Source organism: Ranitomeya variabilis, chromosome 4 (assembly GCF_051348905.1).
Source record: "Ranitomeya variabilis isolate aRanVar5 chromosome 4, aRanVar5.hap1, whole genome shotgun sequence".
Classification (NCBI taxonomy): Eukaryota; Metazoa; Chordata; class Amphibia; order Anura; family Dendrobatidae; genus Ranitomeya; species Ranitomeya variabilis.
The window spans coordinates 645,709,569-645,730,877 of NC_135235.1; the positions used below are offsets into that span (position 1 = coordinate 645,709,569).

At 43.0% G+C, this 21,309-nt stretch overlaps 1 protein-coding gene across 3 annotated transcripts in view; it reads left to right on the forward strand.

The window, feature by feature from the left end:
- LOC143767368 (uncharacterized) overlaps positions 1-17,629 on the forward strand; it is a 43,311-nt gene extending 25,682 nt beyond the window's left edge. For 2 of the 3 annotated variants that reach the window (XM_077255654.1, XM_077255653.1), the window contains exons 6-7: positions 3,465-3,555; positions 14,165-17,629. In XM_077255654.1, the coding sequence (XP_077111769.1) occupies positions 3,465-3,555; positions 14,165-15,246 (1,173 nt within the window). In that variant the 3' untranslated portion in view covers positions 15,247-17,629. The remainder of the gene's footprint in view (positions 1-3,464; positions 3,556-14,164) is intronic. The other variant, XR_013213702.1, reaches the window with a different exon arrangement.
- The last annotated feature ends 3,680 nt before the right edge of the window (positions 17,630-21,309 follow it).

Genomic DNA, 21,309 nt, shown 5'->3' on the forward strand with positions numbered 1-21,309 from the left:
CTGCACTACCTGCAACATGACCCTCGGATTGTCAGAATCCGAAGTAATGCTGACTACTGGGTTGCCACACTCTTAGATCCCCGGTACAAAAGCAAATTTGGCGAAATAATTCCTGCCATAGAAAGGGATTCACGCATGCAGGAGTATCAGCAGAGACTGTTACAGAATCTAACATCTGCTTTTCCACAAAACACCAGTGGTGCACGTAGTGAATCTCTGAGTTCTAACTTACCAACCGTGGGACTATCGAGTCATCACTCAAACCGTAACAGTAACATCATATCTGGTGGTAACAGCAATTTTTCCAATAGTTTCAAGATTTTTTTTAGACCATCCTTTGCAAGGCCACAGGAGACAAGAAGTCTGATGCACAGCCAACGCCTAGAGAGGATGGTACAAGAGTATCTCCAAGTTAACATCGATGCCATGACTGTGGAACTGGACCCTTGCTCATTTTGGGCTTCCAATCTTGAAAAATGGCCTGAGCTCGCCACTCACGCCTTGGAGATCTTGTGGTGCCCCGCAGCCAGCGTTCTCTCTGAACGTGTGTTCAGTGCTGCTGGTGGTGTGCTGACAGATAAGCGCATGCTGCTGTCCAGTGACAATGTAGGCAGACTAACGTTCATCAAGATGAACAAATCCTGGATCCGCAAGGACTTTTCTACCCCGGTGTCATCTTGGGGAGACTAAAAGCTTGATGATTTTCGAAAATCACCTCACCAACCGTTTTAAAAAAACTCTGGCGAAATTGATGCCACTTAAGTGGTGTCTGTGGCTGAATTTTTCGAAAAAATGGACTCTTTGATTTAGTCTCCTTGCTGAGTTTTACATGACGTTGCCATCATCAATTCCAGGTGGGTGGGGTCGTCTGCAGAGTTGTTTACTCATATTATGGCCTGGGATTCAGAGGTCTGCTCCAAAGCTTCAGTGTCTGCTAGTCAGCAGAGTAGCCCAGCCACCCACCGCCTGTTTACCTAAGTACTGTTTTTAACAGCATCTGGCCCAGGAAATCCTTTGGGGCCTAGTAGAATTTGGTGCTACTCAGCAGCGTACTTCACCCATTAAGCAAGCTACACCGCCTGTTTACTGTAATAATAATAGGGGATAACTCAGGAGACTCTTTGCGTGGAACAAGACAACAACAGGACACAGTTTTATAAGTGGTAAAGTCTATATTATCACACAGTGATTCAAACAGGTGCAGAGAGAAACTCAAGTCCACAACACTTGGTGTAAATATTAAATGCAGCTTAGCAGTCTATAGGAAACTTCAGGGGAAAATGCAATCAAGCAGAAAGTCTATGAAGCACAGTTATTCTTGAGGATACTTGACACAAATAAATCCTTGTCTTAGTCCAAACACAGATAGATAAGCTTATAAGGCAGTTCAAATCATATCTTAGCTCAACCAGGGAGGCCTGGGTAATGGTCTCAGGTTTTTGCAGAGCAGCAACAGCTTACATGTCCAGCAAATGCAGATGGAAGTAAACACGAGCAGCAGATGAAGGAGGATTACTGGAAGCTGGTGTATGCAGCAGGAACTCAGAGTAGCAGGATCACCACACATGTTCACAGGAGCAGGTATATAGCCAGGGAGTAATCAGAGGGCAGGAGCTGGATGCAAGGCAGAATACTCTAGCACAGACTGAAGGCTGGGGTGGAGTTTTATAGCAGGAAGACACAGTGCACATGAGACCAAAGACACCATCTTGGAAAAGGGCAGTAATGCACAAAAGGTAAAAAATGTTCAGAGTCCTGACAGCTACTCAGCAGCGTACCTCACCCATGAAGCAAGCTACACCGCCTGTTTACCTAACTACTATTTTGTAATGGCCTGTAGCCCAGGAAATCCTTTTGGGCCTAGTAGAATTTGGTGCAACTCAGCAGCTTACCCCACCCATGAAGCAAGCTACACCGCCTGTTTACTTAACTACTATTTTGTAATGGCATCTAGCCCAGGAAATCCTTTTGGGCCTAGTAGCAATTTCTGCTACTCAGCAGAGTACCCCACCCATGAAGCAAGCTACACCGCCTTCTTTCTTTCTCAATCTAACCCCTCGGCTCTGGAGTGTCCACTCTCCTTCCAGCTCTCTCCTTCTCACAGGTGAACTACCGCGTGTTTTCACACTGTGGCGAATCTTTTGGGCCCAGGCATAAGAAGTCGTCGAGGTAATGGATAATATGTGCCGCCTTACAAACGTCCATGACGAAACATTCGAGGAAGCAACTAAACGCCTCAAATAGTGAGCAGGATATGGAGCACCCCATGGGCAAACAGCGATCTATGTAGTATGCTCCTTCACAGAAGCAGCCCAATGGGAGGACACTATTCGGAGGCACAGGTAGTAACCGGAAAGCCCCCTCAATGTCTGTTTTGGCCATTAGGGTGCCCTTTCCCAACATCTTGACCCACCTGATTGCCTCGTCAAAGGAGGTACAGTACATAGTACTGTACTTGGTTCCGCGTCGATGTTGTCGTTTACTGACCTGCCCCTTGGATATGACAAATGGTGGATTAGTCTGAATGTATTGGGTTCATTTTTTGGCACAACTCCCGACGGGGGTACCACTACGTCTTCTAAGGAAAGTGTTCTGAATGGACCCGCCGCCATTATACCTAAAGATATTTCTTTTTTTTTTTTTCTTTTGTCAAGACGTCTGTGTGTTGGTAGAGTGAGTTTAGATTTTTACTCCAGCCTTTCTTAACTTTAGAAGGGCATGACATGCCTATATCTGTGTCTCCTCCTCCTTTTATTCCTCCACCTCTTTTCTTTTTGCATGACTATGTGTAGTTGTGACTTTTCCATGTGTTTGTTGTGTCTTCTGAGCAGTTTGTCAGCTTTTGGACACCTTTTAAGGTGTTTTCCATGTGTTTGTATGTGTTTGTGTTTGCCTGCCATTGGTTTCAATGGGGTTCGACGGTGTTCGTTGAACAGTTCGACGAACAGTTCAGCGAACATCTCCCTGTTCGACAAACCAAACCGAACCCGAACACTAGGGAGGTGGCTCATCTCTATTAGTGAATTAGTTCCAGGAATTTTATAGCTACTTTTATTGCTTCCCTCGGCCTTCTCAATCACAGATTTTAATTTCCATATAGTATATCTGGTACAAGGTAGAACTGTCTGTTCAAGATATGTCATAACCTCCATCTAATTTGTGGCCATTCTGAAAAGCTATTCTGTACTCATGGGCAACCATTCCTTAGAAATGTTTGGCACTGTGAATTACCGCAGTTTTGAAGGCCAAAGGAGGTGCAAGGATCTACTAAATCCAGTGTATGTTTTATCCTTTTTTTTTCTGGTTATGGAGACTGCTGGTTAGAATTAGGAGCAGACAGGTATGCTGCTATGATAACTACTACTGTCATGTAATTTTTTGGTCGTCATGTTCTTTTATGGTTTTTAGAAATTATTTTACATTACATCTCCATCTGTGTGTGACTTTTACAATATTTGTTTCAGGGTGAATATCTGACCCATATTAATACTACAGAGACATATATGATGGGTGATGAGCGGTGTAAAGAGGAGATTCCTACATATAACCGCACAGGTGAGTTCTAGTCACACAGTGGAAAAATTGAAGTGGCACTTTTTTTTTCCCCACAGAGGAAATAATACAGTTTCAACCTCTGTACATTTTGTTCTGGCCATATGGACATTTGATTTCTGCAGCTATTCACTAACTACAGGAAAGACACTTTGGTTTGGTCACTTGGTTACCACTGCAGTCAGTGATCAGTCACATGTCTGGCCAGACGGAAGAGAAATTATGGAGACTCATGGGACATATTGGCAGTGTAGGAAGTCAAGCAGCAGGTGATCAGTAAGCTGAGTATGCTGTATTCTATTATCTTAGTGCATGCTGGACTACAAGATGACAGACGGACTCCTTTGGAAGCAATTTGGAATAGGTGGCTTAAAAAGGAACACATGATAAAATTGGAAGTATGCAAAAAATATCACTGTGGCCGTAGTAATCGTATTGTTTAATTAACCCCTTCACCCCCAAGGGTGGTTTGCACGTTAATGACCAGGCCAATTTTTACAATTCTGACCACTGTCCCTTTATGAGGTTATAACTCTGGAACGCTTCAACGGATCCCGCTGATTCTGACATTGTTTTCTCGAGACATATTGGGCTTCATGATAGTGGTAAAATTTCTTTGATATTACCTGCGCTTATTTGTGAAAAAAATGGAAATTTGGCGAAAATTTTGAAAATTTCGCAATTTTCCAACTTTGAATTTTTATGCAATTAAATCACAGTGATATGTCACACAAAATACTTAATAAGTAACATTTCCCACGTGTCTACTTTACATCAGCACAATTTTGGAACCAAAATTTTTTTTTTGTTTGGGAGTTATAAGGGTTAAAATTTGACCAGCAATTTCTCATTTTTACAACACCATTTTTTTTTAGGGACCACATCTCATTTAAAGTCATTTTGAGGGGTCTATATGATAGAAAATACCCAAGTGTGACACCATTCTAAAAACTGCACCCCTCAAGGTGCTCAAAACTACATTTAAGAAGTTTATTAACCCTTCAGGTGTTTCACAGGAATTTTTGGAATGTTTAAATAAAAATGAACATTTAACTTTTTTTCACACAAAATTTACTTCAGCTCCAATTTGTTTTATTTTACCAAGGGTAACAGGAGAAAATGGACCCCAAAAGATGTTGTACAATTTGTCCTGAGTACGCCGATGCCCCATATGTGGGGGTAAACCACTGTTTGGGGGCATGACAGAGCTCGGAAGCGAAGGAGCGCCATTTGACTTTTCAATGCAAAATTGACTGGAATGGAGATGGGACGCCATGTTGCGTTTGGAGAGCCCCTGATATGCCTAAACATTGAAACCCCCCACAAGTGACACCATTTTGGAAAGTAGACCCCCTAAGGAGCTTATCTAGAGGTGTGGTGAGCACTTTGACTCACCAAGTGCTTCACAGAAGTTTATAACGCAGAACCGTAAAAATAAAAAATCATATCTTTTCACAAAAAAGATCTTTTCACCACCAATTTTTTATTTTACCAAGGGTAAGAGAAGAAAATGGACCCCAAAAGTTGTTGCACAATTTGTCCTGAGTACGCGGATACCCCATATGTGGGGGTAAACCACTGTTTGGGCACATGGCAGAGCTCGGAAGGGAAGGAGCGCCGTTTGACTTTTCACTGCAAAATTGACAGGAATTGAGATGGGACGCCATGTTGCGTTTGGAGAGCCACTGATGTGCCTAAACATTGAAACCCCCCCACAAGTGACACCATTTTGGAAATTAGACCCCCTAAGGAACTTATCTAGAGGTGTAGTGAGCACTTTGACCCACCAAGTGCTTCACAGAAGTTTATAATGCAGAGCCGTAAAAATAAAACAAACATTTTTTTCCACAAAAATTATTTTTTAGCCCCCAGGTTTGTATTTTCCCGAGGGTAACAGGAGAAATTGGACTCCAAAAGTTGTTGTCCAATTTGTCCTGAGTGCGCTGATACCCCATATGTGGGGGGAACCACCGTTTGGATGCATGGGAGGGCTCGGAAGTGAAGGAGCACCATTTGGAATGCAGACTTAGATGGAATGGTCTGCAGGCGTCACATTGCGTTTGCAGAGCCCCTAATGTACCTAAACAGTAAAAAAAAACACAAGTGACACCATTTTGGAAAGTAGACCCCCTAAGGAACTCATCTAGATGTGTTGTGAGAGCTTTGAACCCCCAAGTGTTTCACTACAGTTTGTCACGCAGAGCCGTGCAAATAAAAAATATTTTTTTTTCCCACAAAAATGAGTTTTTAGCCCCCAGTTTTGTATTTTCCCAAGGGTAACAGGAGAAATTGGACCCTAAAAGTTGTTCTCCAATGTGTTCCGAGTACGCTGATACCCCATATGTTGGGGTAAACCCCTGTTTGGGCGCACGGGAGAGCTCGGAAGGGAAGGAGCACTGTTTTACTTTTTCAACGCAGAATTGGCTGAAATTGAGATCGGACGCCATGTCGCGTTTGGAGAGCCCCTGATGTGCCTAAACAGTGGAAACCCCCCAATTATAACTGAAACCCTAATCCAAACACACCCCTAACCCTAATCCCAACGGTAACCCTAACCACACCTCTAACCCAGACACACCCCTAACCCTAATCCCAACCCTATTCCCAACCGTAAATGTAATCCTAACCCTAACTTTAGCCCTAACCCTAACTTTAGCCCTAACCCTAACTGTAGCCCCAACCCTAACCCTAGCCCCAACCCTAACCCTAGCCCTAACCCTAACCCTAATCCTAATGGTAAAATGGAAATAAATACATTTTTTACATTTTTTTATCTTTCCCTAACTAAGGGGGTGATGAAGGGGGGTTTGACTTACTTTTATAGCGGGTTTTTTAGCGAATTTTTATGATTGGCAGCCGTCACACTGAAAGAAGCTTTTTATTGCAAAAAATATTTTTTGCGTTACCACATTTTGAGAGCTATAATTTTTTGATATTTGAGTCCACAGAGTCATGTGAGGTCTTGTTTTTTGCGGGACGAGTTGACGTTTTTATTGGTAACATGCTCGGGCACGGGAGATTTTTTTGATCGCTTTTTATTCCGATTTTTGTGAGGCAGAATGACCAAAAACCAGCTATTCATGAATTTCTTTTGGGGGAGGCGTTTATACCGTTCCGCGTTTGGTAAAATTGATAAAGCAGTTTTATTCGTCGGGTCAGTACGATTACAGCGATACCTCATTTATATCATTTTTTTTATGTTTTGGCGCTTTTATACGATAAAAACTATTTTATAGAAAAAATAATTATTTTGGCATCGCTTTATTCTGAGGACTATAACTTTTTTATTTTTTCGCTGATTATGCTGTATGGCGGCTCGTTTTTTGCGGGACAAGATGATGTTTTCAGTGGTACCATGGATATTTATATCCGTCTTTTTGATCGCGTGTTATTCCACTTTTTGTTGGCGGTATAAGAATAAGATTTAGTTTTGGGCTCCATATTTTATAAAGAATATTGAGAAGTTAGTCAGTTCAAAGGTAGCTAAGTAGATTAGTACATGGGATGGAAAATAAAAAGAGGTTAGAAAAGTTGGGCTTGTTTAGCTTAGAAATAAGACGCCTTACAAATGATTTAATTAGTAGAGGAAAGGTGATTCCGGCAGCTAAATAGGAAAGTGTTCTTTACAATAAAATCTGTCTGACGGTGGAATGCACTACCACAAGACGTAGTATTGGCAAACACTATATCAGCATTTAAAAGGCTGGATGATTTATTCACAACAAATGGCATTATGGGTTATAAATATTCTAGGGATATAGAAAATATAACTGGTGGAGAAAGGTTGAACTCGAAGTGTAGCTTGTCGCACACCAAATTTCTCTTGTTCAACTTAAGGTACCTTCACACGAAGCGACGCTGCAGCGATAGCGACAACGATGCCGATCGCTGCAGCGTCGCTGTTTGATCGCTGGAGAGCTGTCACACAGACCGCTCTCCAGCGACCAACGATGCCGAGGTCCCCGGGTAACCAGGGTAAACATCGGGTTGCTAAGCGCAGGGCCGCGCTTAGTAACCCGATGTTTACCCTGGTTACCAGCGTAAAAGTAAAAAAAACAAACAGTACATGCTCACCTGCTCGTCCTCCAGCGTCCGCTTCCTGACACTGACTGAGCTCCGGCCCTAACAGCACAGCGGTGACGTCACCGCTGTGCTTTCACTTTCACTTTAGGGCCGGCGCTCAGTAAGTGTCAGGAAGCAGACGCTGGAGGACGAGCAGGTGAGCATGTACTGTTTGTTTTTTTTACTTTTACGCTGGTAACCAGGGTAAACATCGGGTTACTAAGCGCGGCCCTGCGCTTGGTAACCCGATGTTTACCCTGGTTACCAGTGTAAAACATCGCTGGTATCGTTGCTTTTGCTTTCAAACACAACGATACACAGCGATCGGACGACCAAATAAAGTTCTGGACTTTATTCAGCGACCAGCGACATCACAGCAGGATCCTGATCGCTGCTGCGTGTCAAACGAAACGATATCGCTAGCCAGGACGCTGCAACGTCACGGATCGCTAGCGATGTCGTTTCGTGTGAAGGTACCTTAAGCCTTTGGACTGAAGGTGATAAGCCACAAACAAAAATCAAACTTGACCTGCGATAAGCCACAATGCACTTGATAAAACCTTGATGTCAATTGTACACCTGTAGAATAGAATACAACTGGAAGGAATGAAGACCTGAGAATCTGTATCCTGGTTGGTAGTCAAAACATTGAGATCAGGCATCCACTTCAACATCTTTATAACAATGTGAAAGGGTCAGTAGAAATTTAAATGGGTGAACAAACTTGTCGAGGATTCAGGCAATGAACAAATGTGATTAATATAGATACTAGACTGCACATGAATATTTGACATAGTCAATTTTGTCAGTACACTTGCATACAGTTTTGAAGACACTAGGGAGGGAGGTTGTTCAAAACATCTTGTAAAACTAACCACAGATCTTCTGTGGGTGTCGCTTGTGAAAACCCTTTTTCACTTGTCATATAATCCCAGACAGCCTCGAATTGGCTCTGATTGGCCATGTCATCACTTCCAGAACTCCTTGTTTTTCTTTACTCTGAAGATAGTTCTTAATGACATTTGTTGGATGCAGGGCTGCCATCAGGGCATTACTGCCCTTACCGGCATATGGGGCCCAATAAACAGAGGGCCCTAGGAGCAGGAGGATCCTGCCGGTTAAGTAACTGAACATGCATTTCTGACGCACGCTCAATGAAAATCTGTTGCCGTGAAGGGCACAGCTAAAAGAGTCTACCTTGTCATGGTGGCAGCTCAAAATAATCTTTTGGCCAAAACAAAAGCTGATGGCTTTGTGAGTAAAATGTTGATGGGAACTGTTAATGTGTGATTGGTGAGGACATGGTGCAGAATTGGAGTATTTCCAAGAGTGGGTCAAGGGACTGTGTAGGGTTTGAGGGGTGGAGGTGGAGCTGGGGTGGAGCCTGGGTGGAGTCTCAAGGGGCCTGAAAATTTTGCCAGTTCAGGGCCCTGAAATTCTTAGTAGCAGCCCTGGCTGGATATTTGGGGTTGTTGTCCTGCTGCAAAATATATTTGGAAACAATTAGACGCCTCCCTGATTATATTACATGATGAATTATTATCTGCCTGTATTTCCCAACATTAAGGACACCTAGAAATAGGCAATGTTGCGGACCATAAATTGATATTGGCCATTTATAACGTTTGTGAGGCTGTGGCCTCTGATACAGCTAGGGGGCGCTGTTTGTTCTCCCCAGAATGTGCATGCAGACGGATGAAGTCCATAGGTGTGCATGAGATTTGTGTGTGTTTAAAAACCCTGCAGTAAGGGGTATGGGTGTGTCAGGTGTCTGGCCAGGTGAGGCCAGGTGTGCGAGGTGCACGTCAGTGTCAGTCTGGTGTGTGCTGGTCTGCAGAGTGCATGGAGGCCAGCAGAGCCAGCACCCAGGGCAGTTGAATAGCCTGGCACATGCAGCGTACACAGAGATGCAAGTCGTCCATGGTACTGGTCTCGGATGTGGACAGCCCTGTGCCCGGAGGTGGATGTCCTGTGCCTGTAGGAGTCGGATGTGGACAGTCCTGTGCCCGGAGGTGGATGTCCTGTGCCCGAAAGAGGACTAGCATGTGCAATGATTGCAAACAGGTGGATATGCTGCCCGGCTGCTATCCAGAGGATATCCTGAACTGTGTACGACTGTGTGAGTAAAGAGTCTGTAAGAGACTGTGATACAGCGATGCAGGACACCCACGAGAACTAGTCAGAGGAGGGCTGGCGTGAGTAGTGTCTGCAACATATGAGGCTGTGTGTATGGAGACGTATAGAGACTTTGAGATGGTGTGTGGTCGCCAAGGGAAACTGAACAAGGGAAGTCTGGCCTCTTTAGGGACCGCAAATCTAAAGCCATGTGATATGTATTGCTTTGAACCGGTGTAAACTGGTCACTGATAATAACCACTGAAGTTATATGCATTTATGTGAATTGGACTTTAATGCTGTGAAGAAACACATTAAAAGAGACTTTTGTGTTTGAATTTGTGGGTCACTGCTTCTTCACTGCGTACGATGCTACTGCAGCTTTACACCTTGTACATGATATTTATGTACCCACTAAGATGTCCCTTAGCAACACTAGAATTTAATTCTTTAAATCTTTCCTCATATATGAGATCCTTCATTCTCCTTAAGTTTGTGCCACTTTTTCGTAACTTTATCTAATTCCACGGCATTTTTTCTGTAAACTAATGCCTTGAACCTAAATGCATATTCCAGAAGAGGCCATAGTAATGTTTTTATAGTGGTAGTATTATTTTAATACATGACAATATCCAGCTAGCTGTAGATGTAGTCGCTTGACATTGCATGCTGTTGTTTTGTTTATGAACTACAAGTATACCCAGACCCTTCTCTTCAAGTGACTCTCCTAGTTTTACTCTCTGTAGGACGAATGATAACGTACGTGCAGATGATTAGTTCCCAGTGGCAATACATATATTTGCATTAGGCCGGGGACACACACAACGTATAAAAAAACGGTCCGTATTTTACGGCCGTAATACGCAGAAAAGTCCCCAAAATAGTGATCCGTATGTCATCCGTAGGCAGGGTGTGTCAGCGTATTTTGCGCATGGCATCCTCCGTATGTAATCCGTATGGCATCCGTACTGCGAGATTTTCTCGCAGGCTTGCAAAACCGACATCTAATGGATTTATGTGCTCATATGTTCGGTAAAACATATATACAGTATATATATATATATATATATATATATATATATATATGTCATTGAGACACATATATATATATATTCTGTATTTATATTTCATTCAGCGCGATATATGTGAAAAGCCGGTAATTCAATTGCCGGCTTTTCATTTCTCCTGCCTAAACCCGACATGATATGAGACATGGTTTTCATACAGTAAACCATCTCATATCCCCTTTTTTTTGCATATTCCACACTACTAATGTTAGTAGTGTGTATGTGCAAAATGTGGGCGCTGTAGCTGCTAAAATAAAGGGTTAAATGGCGGAAAAAAATTTGCGTGGGCTCCCGCGCAAATTTCTCCGCCAGAATGGTAAAGCCAGTGACTGAAGGCAGATATTAATAGCCAGGAGAGGGTCCATGGTTATTGGCCCCCCCTGGCTACAAACATCTGCCCCCAGCCACCCCAGAAAAGGCACATCTGGAAGATGCGCCTATTCTAGCACTTGGCCACTCTCTTCCCACTCCCCTGTAGCGGTGGGATATGGGGTAATGAAGGGTTAATGCCACCTTGCTATTGTAAGGTGACATTAAGCCAGATTAATAATGGAGAGGCGTCAATTATGACACCTATCCATTATTAATCCAATTGTCTGAAAGGGTTAAAAAACACACACACATTATTAAAAATTAGTTTAATGAAATAAACACACAGGTTGTTTTAGTATTTTATTGTTCTCTCAATCCATCATAAGACCCTCGCTTGGCAAAATAATAAACCCACAAGATACATACCCTCCGAGGATCTGTTACGTCCAACGAGGTAATCCATCTGAAGGGGTTAATTATTTTACAGCCAGGAGCTGCGCTAAAGCACTCGCTCGTGCCTGTAATCCCCCGGGTAATGAAAGGAAAGCAGAGTGATCTGTACTTACATTAAGTTGCGGTGAGGCGCCCTCTGGTGGATGAACTCATATGAACTCGAGTGTGGGAACTTTTCCAAGGCTCCAGTTCATGAGAACATCCACCAGAGGGTGCCTCACCGCAACTCAATGTAAGTAAAGATCACTCAGATTTCCTTTCATTACCCGGGGATTACAGGCACGAGCTAGTGCTTTAGCACAGCTCCTGGCTGTAAAATAATTAACCCCTTCAGATGGATTACCTCGTTGGACGTGACAGATCCTCGGAGGGTATGTATATTGTGGGTTTATTATTTTGCCAAGCGAGGGTCTTATGATGGATTGAGAGAACAATAAAATACTAAAACAACCTGTGTGTTTATTTCATTAAACTAATTTTTAATAACGTGTGTGTGTGATTTTTAACCCTTTCAGACAATTGGATTAATAATGGATAGGTGTCATAATTGACGCCTCTCCATTATTAATCTGGCTTAATGTCACCTTACAATAGCAAGGTGGCATTAACCCTTCATTACCCCATATCCCACCGCTACACGGGAGTGGGAAGAGAGTGGCCAAGAGCCAGAATAGGCGCATCTTCCAGATGTGCCTTTTCTGGGGTGTCTGGGGGCAGATGTTTGTAGCCAGGGGGGGGCCAATAACCATGGACCCTCTCCTGGCTATTAATATCTGCCCTCAGTCACTGGCTTTACCACTCTGGCGGAGAATATTGCGCGGGAGCCCACGCCAATTTTTTCCGCCATTTAACCCTTTATTTTAGCAGCTACAGCTCCCACATTTTGTACATACACACTACTAACATTAGTAGTGTGGAATATGCAAAAAAAAGGGGGATATGAGATGGTTTACTGTATGAAAACCATGTCTCATATCCTGTCGGGTTTGTGAAGGAGAAATGAAAAGCCGGCAATTGAATTACCGGCTTTTCTATAGAACACCGCTGCGTATTTCTCGCAATGCACACGCATGGTCCGTGTGTAATCCGATTTATTCTCGCCCCCATAGACTTAAATTGGCGAGTCTCGGCCGAGATACGCTGACAATCGCAGCATGCTGCGATTTCACTCGGATCCTGAATACGGTGGAGAAAATATCGGATGATGGGAGCTGCACCATAGATTAACATTGGGCCGAGTGCTATGCAATTTTTTATCGCATAGCACTCGTCCGTATTACGGTCTAGTGTGACCCCGGCCTTAGGCATCTTCTCAGCAGATAAGGTTAAGTCCATGTTAGTTTCTAACTTACAAATATCTTTCATAGATCACATTAAACTGCCATACAGAGATTTGTCATCTGTAAAAATAGAAATGCTAATATTAATCCGATGTCCTTTATCATTACTAAAATAATAGTAGTGCCTCCAACTCCGAACCTTTGGGTTCACTACTTATAACCGGAGACTATTCAGAATGGCAGTCATTCACCACAACTCTCTGGGTGCATGCTTTGAGCCAGTTTTTGACCCAATTACAAATAGTTTTTTAAACCAATAGACCATAATTTACCAATTGGCCTTCTATGTGTGACAGTGTTACTTGCCTTTGCAAAGTCAAAAATCTCCATCCACAGCTACATCCTCTTGAATCCTGTTTAGGCTTCACCTCTTCATAAAAAATATAGGTTGGTTTGACAATTTCTGTCCTTTGAAAAGGAGTACTACATTAGTCTTGTGTAAATCACTTGGCACTGTTCTGGTCATGAGAGCCTTTCTAAAAATGATGAACTGGAGAACAGCAATAACTGAGCTGAGTTCTTTAAGAGCTCATGGATTCATCCCATCTTATCCTGTGGTCTTGTTAATATTGAATTCATTTAGTTTAGCTTGAACCATACTGTCTCTGCACTTAACCAATTGAGAGTATTAGTTTATGATTAGTGATGAGCAAGTATACTCGTTGCTCAGGTTTTCCCGAGCACGCTCGGGTGGTCTCCGAGCATTTGTGTCTGCTCAGAGATTTCATTTTCCTTTCCGCAGCTGCATGATTTGCGGCTACTAGACAGCTTGATAACATGTGGGGATTCCCTAGCAACCAGGCAACCCCCACATGTACTCAGGCTTGCTAGCAGCTGTAAATCATGCAGCTGCATCAACAAAAACTAAATCTCCTAGCAGTCACAAATACTCGGAGACCACCCAAACGTGCTCGGGAAAACCCGAGCAATGAGTATACTCGTTCATCACTATTTATGATATAAACAAAACTAAAGATCCCATTTTGTAATTCTGCCTTATTTTGATCATCAGTGACCACACTTTTTTTAGTTTAGGGGATCTGCTTTTACTGACCTTTTTTTGTATTTACATAGTTACATTTGTTCTCTTTTTTTTTTTTTTTTAGGGGGGGGCATGGGATTTGTCTTACTTTCTTTGTCTACTTGCCATCATTTTGCATATTTTGCTATTTATTGTTTTTACATACTGTATTGAGCCATTTCTAAAGCACTATTCAAGAAACTATTGATGAAAAATAGTAAAATAAGATTTATTTTTGGCAGATGACTGTACCAGGATCTCGGAGGTTCAACTGATGTTTGCACGTTTTAAAGAAGAAGAACATGATATCACCCCAGATATATACAAAGAGTACCCCATTCTTCCAGAAATTCCTCAAGCCCTATACAGCAAAAATCTATCGTCTGATCCATTTAATCAGGTCGTACCCTTTGATACATTTGCAAAGCCAAATAAAAATACCATAATGGATGTTGAAGATCGAAGTCCTCACACAGGGAAGAAGCAATTTTCATGCTCAGAATGTGGGAAATTTTGGTCTAAGAAATCTGATCTTGCTAAACATCAGAGAGTTCATACAGGGGAGAAGCCATTTTTATGCTCCGAATGTGGGAAATGTTTCACAGAGAAATCAAGTCTTGTTAAACATAAGAAAAATCACACTGGGGAGAAACCATATTCCTGTCCAGTATGTTGGAAATGTTTTACTTACAAATCCGTTTTAGTTAAACATCAGAGAATTCACACAGGGGAGAAGCCATTTTCATGTTCAGAATGTGGGATATGTTTTAATGACAAATCGGTTCTTATTGCACATCAGAGAATTCATACAGGGGAGAACCCATTTTCATGTTCAGAATGTGGAAAATGTTTTAAGCAAAAATCAATTCTTGTTACACATCAAAGAGTTCACACAGGGGAAAAGCCATTTTCTTGTCTTGAATGTGGGAAATCTTTTAAGTACAAATCAATTCTTGTTGGACATCAGAGAATTCACACAGGGAATAAGCCATTTTCATGTTCAGAATGTGGAAAATGTTTCAAACAAAAAGCAGATCTTGTTAGACATCAGAGAGTTCACACTGGAGAGAAGCCGTATTCCTGTTCTGAATGTGGGACATGTTTTACACAGAAAACAGATCTGGTTAGACATCAGAGAATTCACACAAATGAAAAACCATTTTCATGTTTTGAATGTGGGAAATTTTTTAGAGAGAAATCAAGACTTGTTACGCATCAAAGAAGTCACACAGGGGAGAAGCCATACACATGTTCAGAATGTGGGAAATGTTTTATACAAAAATCAGATCTTGTTAGACATCAGCGAACTCACACAGGGGATTGACCATATTCATGTCGAGAATGTGAGAAATGTTTTAGATAAAACCTTTCACCATTTTTAGCATATTAAACTGGCCACATCAAGGAATGTCACGGCAGAGTTGAATAAAACATTTTAGATTTTTTTATTTCTCTTATCTGTTCTGGAGAAAGTAGCTTATACAGTTTGGAGCGTTAATAGATTCTTGTCTGACTAATAATAAGCAGAATTTAGCATTAGACACAACAGAATTACCCCTATGGCATGATTACATTAATTCTCAACCCAGAGTATATTTAAACCATAATGAATCTTTATTATTAACAAAAATTAGCAAGTTAAAAGCATAGTGCTACTAAGTAAGTGCAAGGAAAATATTAATACTTGTATACCATCCAAAAAAAGTTTTTAAATTATATATTAATTAGTATATTAACATCCACAGTCAATTTTGATAATAAAATAATGGATAACCAAACAAACAAATGTGTTCTTAATAAACAAAATGATTACAAGATAGTATAAAGTGACATGTGCAGTTGATCATACCTATAAGGTTAAGTAAACTAAAAACATGTATCTACACCAATTATTTAAGTTATATGTAATATGAGGCAGTGACCTGTGTAACAGGGGGCGCTGTGTGTTCCCACCAGAATGCGCACAGAGGCATATTGAGGCCTTGGGGGTGCATTGCAGTCACAGGCGTAGCTGTGATTGCAATGGTGAGGCAGTGACTGATGTCACATATAGGGGGCGCTGTGTGTTCCCCCCCATGATGCGCATGGAGGTGTATGGAGGCCATGACAATGTATTGCAGTCACAGGTGTAGTTGTGATTGCAATGCAGACTAAAAATAAGTGTTAGTCTTGTGCATGCTAGTGTCCAAGGCAGATTTAGGGAAAACCTGCTCTGGGTTTTGTATTTTGAAACAGACTGCAGGATGATAGTCATGCTGTCCGTTTCATTCCAGTCCCGGGTTTTCCATGTTAATGAAGGCCACAGATCCCAGTTAAAATCTCTACAGTAAAGGGTATGAGTGTGCCAGGGCCAGAGTCAGCATCAGAGTGGAGTTTGCAGCAAGCAAAGCAGATGGCTCTGCAAAAGCTCAGCTTTGTGTGAGAGTAACACAGAGCCCAGCAGAGCGAACTCCTAGCACCCACAGCGTGCACAGTGGTGCAGTCGTCCACGGTAAGAGGAGGTGAGAGGAGTACTGGCATGTTTAGTGACTGTAAACTGAAGGATATCATGCACTGTGGAAAGCTGTGCGGGAAGAGACATTAACTCGGTGGTGCAGTCGCCCATGTCAACCGGTCTCGGAGATGGACTGTCTTGTCCCCGATGGTGAACCGGAGGTAGACTGTCCTGTGCCCGAAGGAGGACTGAAGTGTTTAGTGACTGTAATCTGGATGATATGGTTCCCGGCAGCGATCCAGAGGATTCCGGGTTCTATGTAGTGCTGTGAATTGGACTTTAATGATACATACTTGTGTGAATTGGACATTAATGCTGTGAAGTAACCGCATTAAAGAGACTTCATGTTGAAACTTTGTTGGGTTACTGCCTCCTCACTGCATAAGTGTGCTACCGTTGCACTACAGTAGCGTCATTGAAGAAATAGACTAAAAGTGCAGTCAGGCTTATCTGTGTTATAGGATGTTTAGCTGGACTACATACACCACCGGGTTATAAGTAAACATTAATCTAATGGTTGTAAATGTACCTACAAGATCTATTTAAAGATATAATGCATGAGAGTGGAAATTCTTACATATGGATTCAGAGGTTAAAGTGATATCCCTGCTGCCCCAATGCACGTTCCACGCTTTCTTCGTCAGGGGGCTTGTTTTATGGTAGAGGAGGGATCATTTAAATACATTCTGCCACCCAATCGCAGCGTGTGAAAACTAAATACTGGCCGTCTGTGTAGGAACAGACACGCTGTAGACAATTGGCACATGCATAATTAAGCTCTGCCCCTCCATGTAAGGGTACTTCTGCTATGCAGGATGTAAAGAGAAAGTAGAATTCGCTCTACAAGGTCAGAAAAACAGGTCTTCCCCTGTGAGACACATAATGACAGACAGCTCTAATCTCTGCAGCTACTGAGTATGATTACAAACACCTCCAGCTTTCATCTCACTGCACTTATTGAGGGGGCTTAGAGCTGAGCTGCGTGTCATTTTGCAGGGCTCACAGGGCTTTTAGCTCTGCCCATCCCAGATATACATTGAAGGAAAGACCTGAGTTTCGAGATCGCTACACCTTGTGTGAATAATAGCAAAAAGTAGTCCTGTTACTGCCATATAACATCTTATATAGAAAAACACACTTGAATTTTCTTCTTTACTTAATTTGTAAAAATTCAATTTTTTGTTCCAGTATATTAAAGAAAATCTGCCCTCCAAACATGTGTATATCTATTGCTAAATTCCCTGCCCAATAAGCCCTTTATACCCTTGGTTATCTAAACCCATGTTTGTTTGTTTTTTAAAAAGTATTTAGCAGTTCTGTTTTTCTTATACAAATTAAACTTTTGACTAGTTTATTGGGCGTTAGTTTCCCCAAACAAGTAGCCCATCTCTGCATGTTTTTCAAGAGCCAGTGTCATTCCCAGCTCTCTTACGCGTGCGGCTTTCTTCAGCCACGTCATGGCGCATCTGAAGCTGGGTATACATTTCCTGGCTCCAGAGGCGCACTGCACATGACTGGAAGTCCAGAATACTACTCACGTACACTGAGGAGTTGAAGATCAGGAGGAAGGGAGCAGCCATTCGTAAGCAAGGCTAAAGAAATCTGCGTGCATGCGTGAGATTTGAATCAAATACAATGGATGTTGGCGGCGTCCGGGACAGGAGCAGAGGAGCTGCAATCTGCTCATGCTCCGCCGGGAACTTCAGCAGGATGCAGGAAATGGCGTCAGAGCCATCCAGTGCTGTGCCAGACAGAAGAGGAGATGGAGGCTACGCAGGACGTGAGCCGGGATTAGGTGAATAAAAGCTTTTTATTTTCCTTATTTTACTCACAATAGGGGCTGGCTGTGTGGACATTGACAGAATGCTATGGCTGCATGCACATTATGAGGGCCTGACTGTGTGGACATTTAAACGTTGGCTGTGTGGGCACTATGATGGGCTGGCTGTGTGGACATTACAAGAGGGGCTGTGGGTGACATCATATATGGGAGACTGTGGGGGACATTATACTTTGTATAGAGAGCTTTGGTGGACATCATACTGTATAGTGGGCTGTGGTGGACATTGTAGTGTATATTGGGGGCTGTTGTGGATGTACTGTATGGGCAGTGTGAGGAGTGGGTACAGTTTGGAGAGGGCAAAGTGCAAGGTAGGCGCAGAATGTATATTGAGAAGGGGCAGCGTGAAATGTGGGCACAGTATGGAGAGAGGTTAGCCTGGCAGAGAACAGTTTGTAGATATAGAGAGTGTAAGGCAAAACTGGAGAGAGGACAGCCATATTATAGGACATGGTTCATAAGTCCAGATGATGTGACAGTTATAGATGATAATAGCAGACAGTGGGGTGGTTATAGCTCATATGGGCTGACAGTGTGAGGGCCATTATTTAGGGTATAGTATGGACAGATATGTTTATGCGGAGGGATTTTTATCAACACTTATTTTTAAGGGCACCATGTTGAAATTTGCTCCAGAAGACTGGAAAAGAGAAATCTCTAGAGAAACTGGGGATGTGAAAAGTCATCATGGCATCTGGACAAGATGGAGATGAAAAGAAAGAAACAACTCAATCAAAGATGTCACCTATAAGGTACCTGGATGTAAATGTGTACTTGTTGATACTATGTTTCATCAGTACTGTGGTTTCTGTATAGTCCGCAGTCTGATAGTGACTATTAACAACAACTTCCAGCATCTCCATACCATTCTTAAACACATACTGGGGGTTGTACGTTCATGAGATACAAATATATATGGTTCTAACTTGACAATACAACTGACTGCTGTACTAAGCTTGGTGATGTATTCATGTACTGATGGTGGTTCTGGTGACATATGCATGTACTGATTGTAAGAGTCATGTCGGTCTGGTAGTCGGGGGCAGGTATATCTCGCCCAGGTATTTGTCCTATGTGAATTAGGCCGTTCAGTATCTTCAGGATACCGAGGGGTTAATAAGTGCAGGAATAAAGGCTGACCAGCTGGAGGTTTCAGGTGTCAGCCTGGGGCACACAGAATGCCTGTCTGTGTGAGACAAACGTGAGTGAGAGCTGTGCTCATTATCTGTGTAATGTTAGCTGGGAGGGAGAAGCCCCCCCAGTTGTTAGATAGCAGCTTATTTGTTTAGTTAGTGCCGGACAGGCAAGGATTTATATTTATGTTTTGTTTTTTCCTATGTTGCTTTCACGTTAATAAATCTGACCTGAGGTCAGTCATCTTGGAAACCTGCTGTCGCCTCAGAGTTCAATGCACAAACCACGTGACCTTTGACCCCAGCAAAGGCGATCCCAGAGTGTTTTGTCACATTGTGGTGGAGAATGCGGGCATCGCGTGGCACAGGCGACAGTATGGAAGACGTGGTGAAAGCCCTAGTACAGTCCACTGCCGTACAGCAGCAGGCCACTGCCGCACAGCAGGAAGCTAATCGCTTGATGGCCGCACAGCTGAAGGAGTTACTGGACATGACGGCTGCAGACCGCCAGCTTCTCCAACAGGTGGCGCAGCGCTTGGTGAGCATGCCTGAGGTTGACCCGGAAGCAGAGTCCAGGAGGATCCATGTGAGTCGATACTGGCAAAAGCTGACCGCGGAAGATGACGTCGAGGTGTACCTGACAACGTTTGAGCGGACGGCGTTGAGGGAGAAGTGGCCGAAGGCACGATGGGCCGATTTGATTGCTCCGTTTCTCTCCGGCGAGGCCCAAAAAGCTTACCATGACTTAGACCCGGAAGTCGCTCAGGACTTTGAGAAGCTGAAAGTTGAGATCCTGGCCCGGCTAGGTGTGATGACGGCTGTCCGTGCGCAGAGGGTACACCAGTGGACCTACCAGCCAGATAAACCGCCGCGGTCTCAGATGTTCGACCTGATCTACTTGACAAAGAAATGGCTGCAACCCGAGGTACTGACAACCCCAGAAATAATTCAGCGGGTTGTCCTGGACAAGTACCTGAGAGTGCTACCTCCAGCGCTGAAAAGGTGGATAAGCCAAGGAAATCCCACGACAGCGGATCAACTTGTGGAGTTGGTCGAGCGTTATTCTGTGGCAGAAGGACTTCCCGACGAAACCGCTAGCACCCGGTCTGTGCCTTCTCCTCGTGGAACCGGTAAGACTGTTCCAGCGACTGCGGGTGAAGGAAAATCGCCAAAAACTGTGGGGGAGGAACCCGGGACTGCTCGCACTCCGAGACCGAGAGTATGGGATGGTGGTCTCAGTAGGGGGCCTGTTAGGTGTTTCCGTTGCCGTGAGAAGGGCCATGTTTCTGCGAACTGTCCTGTTACCACTGAACCCATGCAGTGCGATGTTATAGACTCTAAGAAACGCATGTCTTTGGTTACACGGCTGGTGAATGTGAATGCGGGCCAAAATGATATAGCAAAACACCTGTGTGAATTATCTGTGTAATGTTAGCTGGGAGGGAGAAGCCCCCCCAGTTGTTAGATAGCAGCTTATTTGTTTAGTTAGTGCCGGACAGGCAAGGATTTATTTTTATGTTTTGTTTTTTCCTATGTTGCTTTCACGTTAATAAATCTGACCTGAGGTCAGTCATCTTGGAAACCTGCTGTCGCCTCAGAGTTCAATGCACAAACCACGTGACCTTTGACCCCAGCAAAGGCGATCCCGGAGTGTTTTGTCACATGATGTATTTATTTACTGTTGGTGGTTCTCGTGATGTACTCATGTACTGATTGTGATTATGTTTTCATGTACTTATGGTGGTTCTGGTGATACATTTATCTACTGATTGTGGTTCTGGTGCCATATTTATGTACTATTGATGACTATGGTATTCTATTTATGTACTGATGATGATTTTTGTTTTGTGTACATGTACATGTGATGGTTCTGGTAATTGACTAAAACATCAGAACAACTAATACTACATGAATACATCA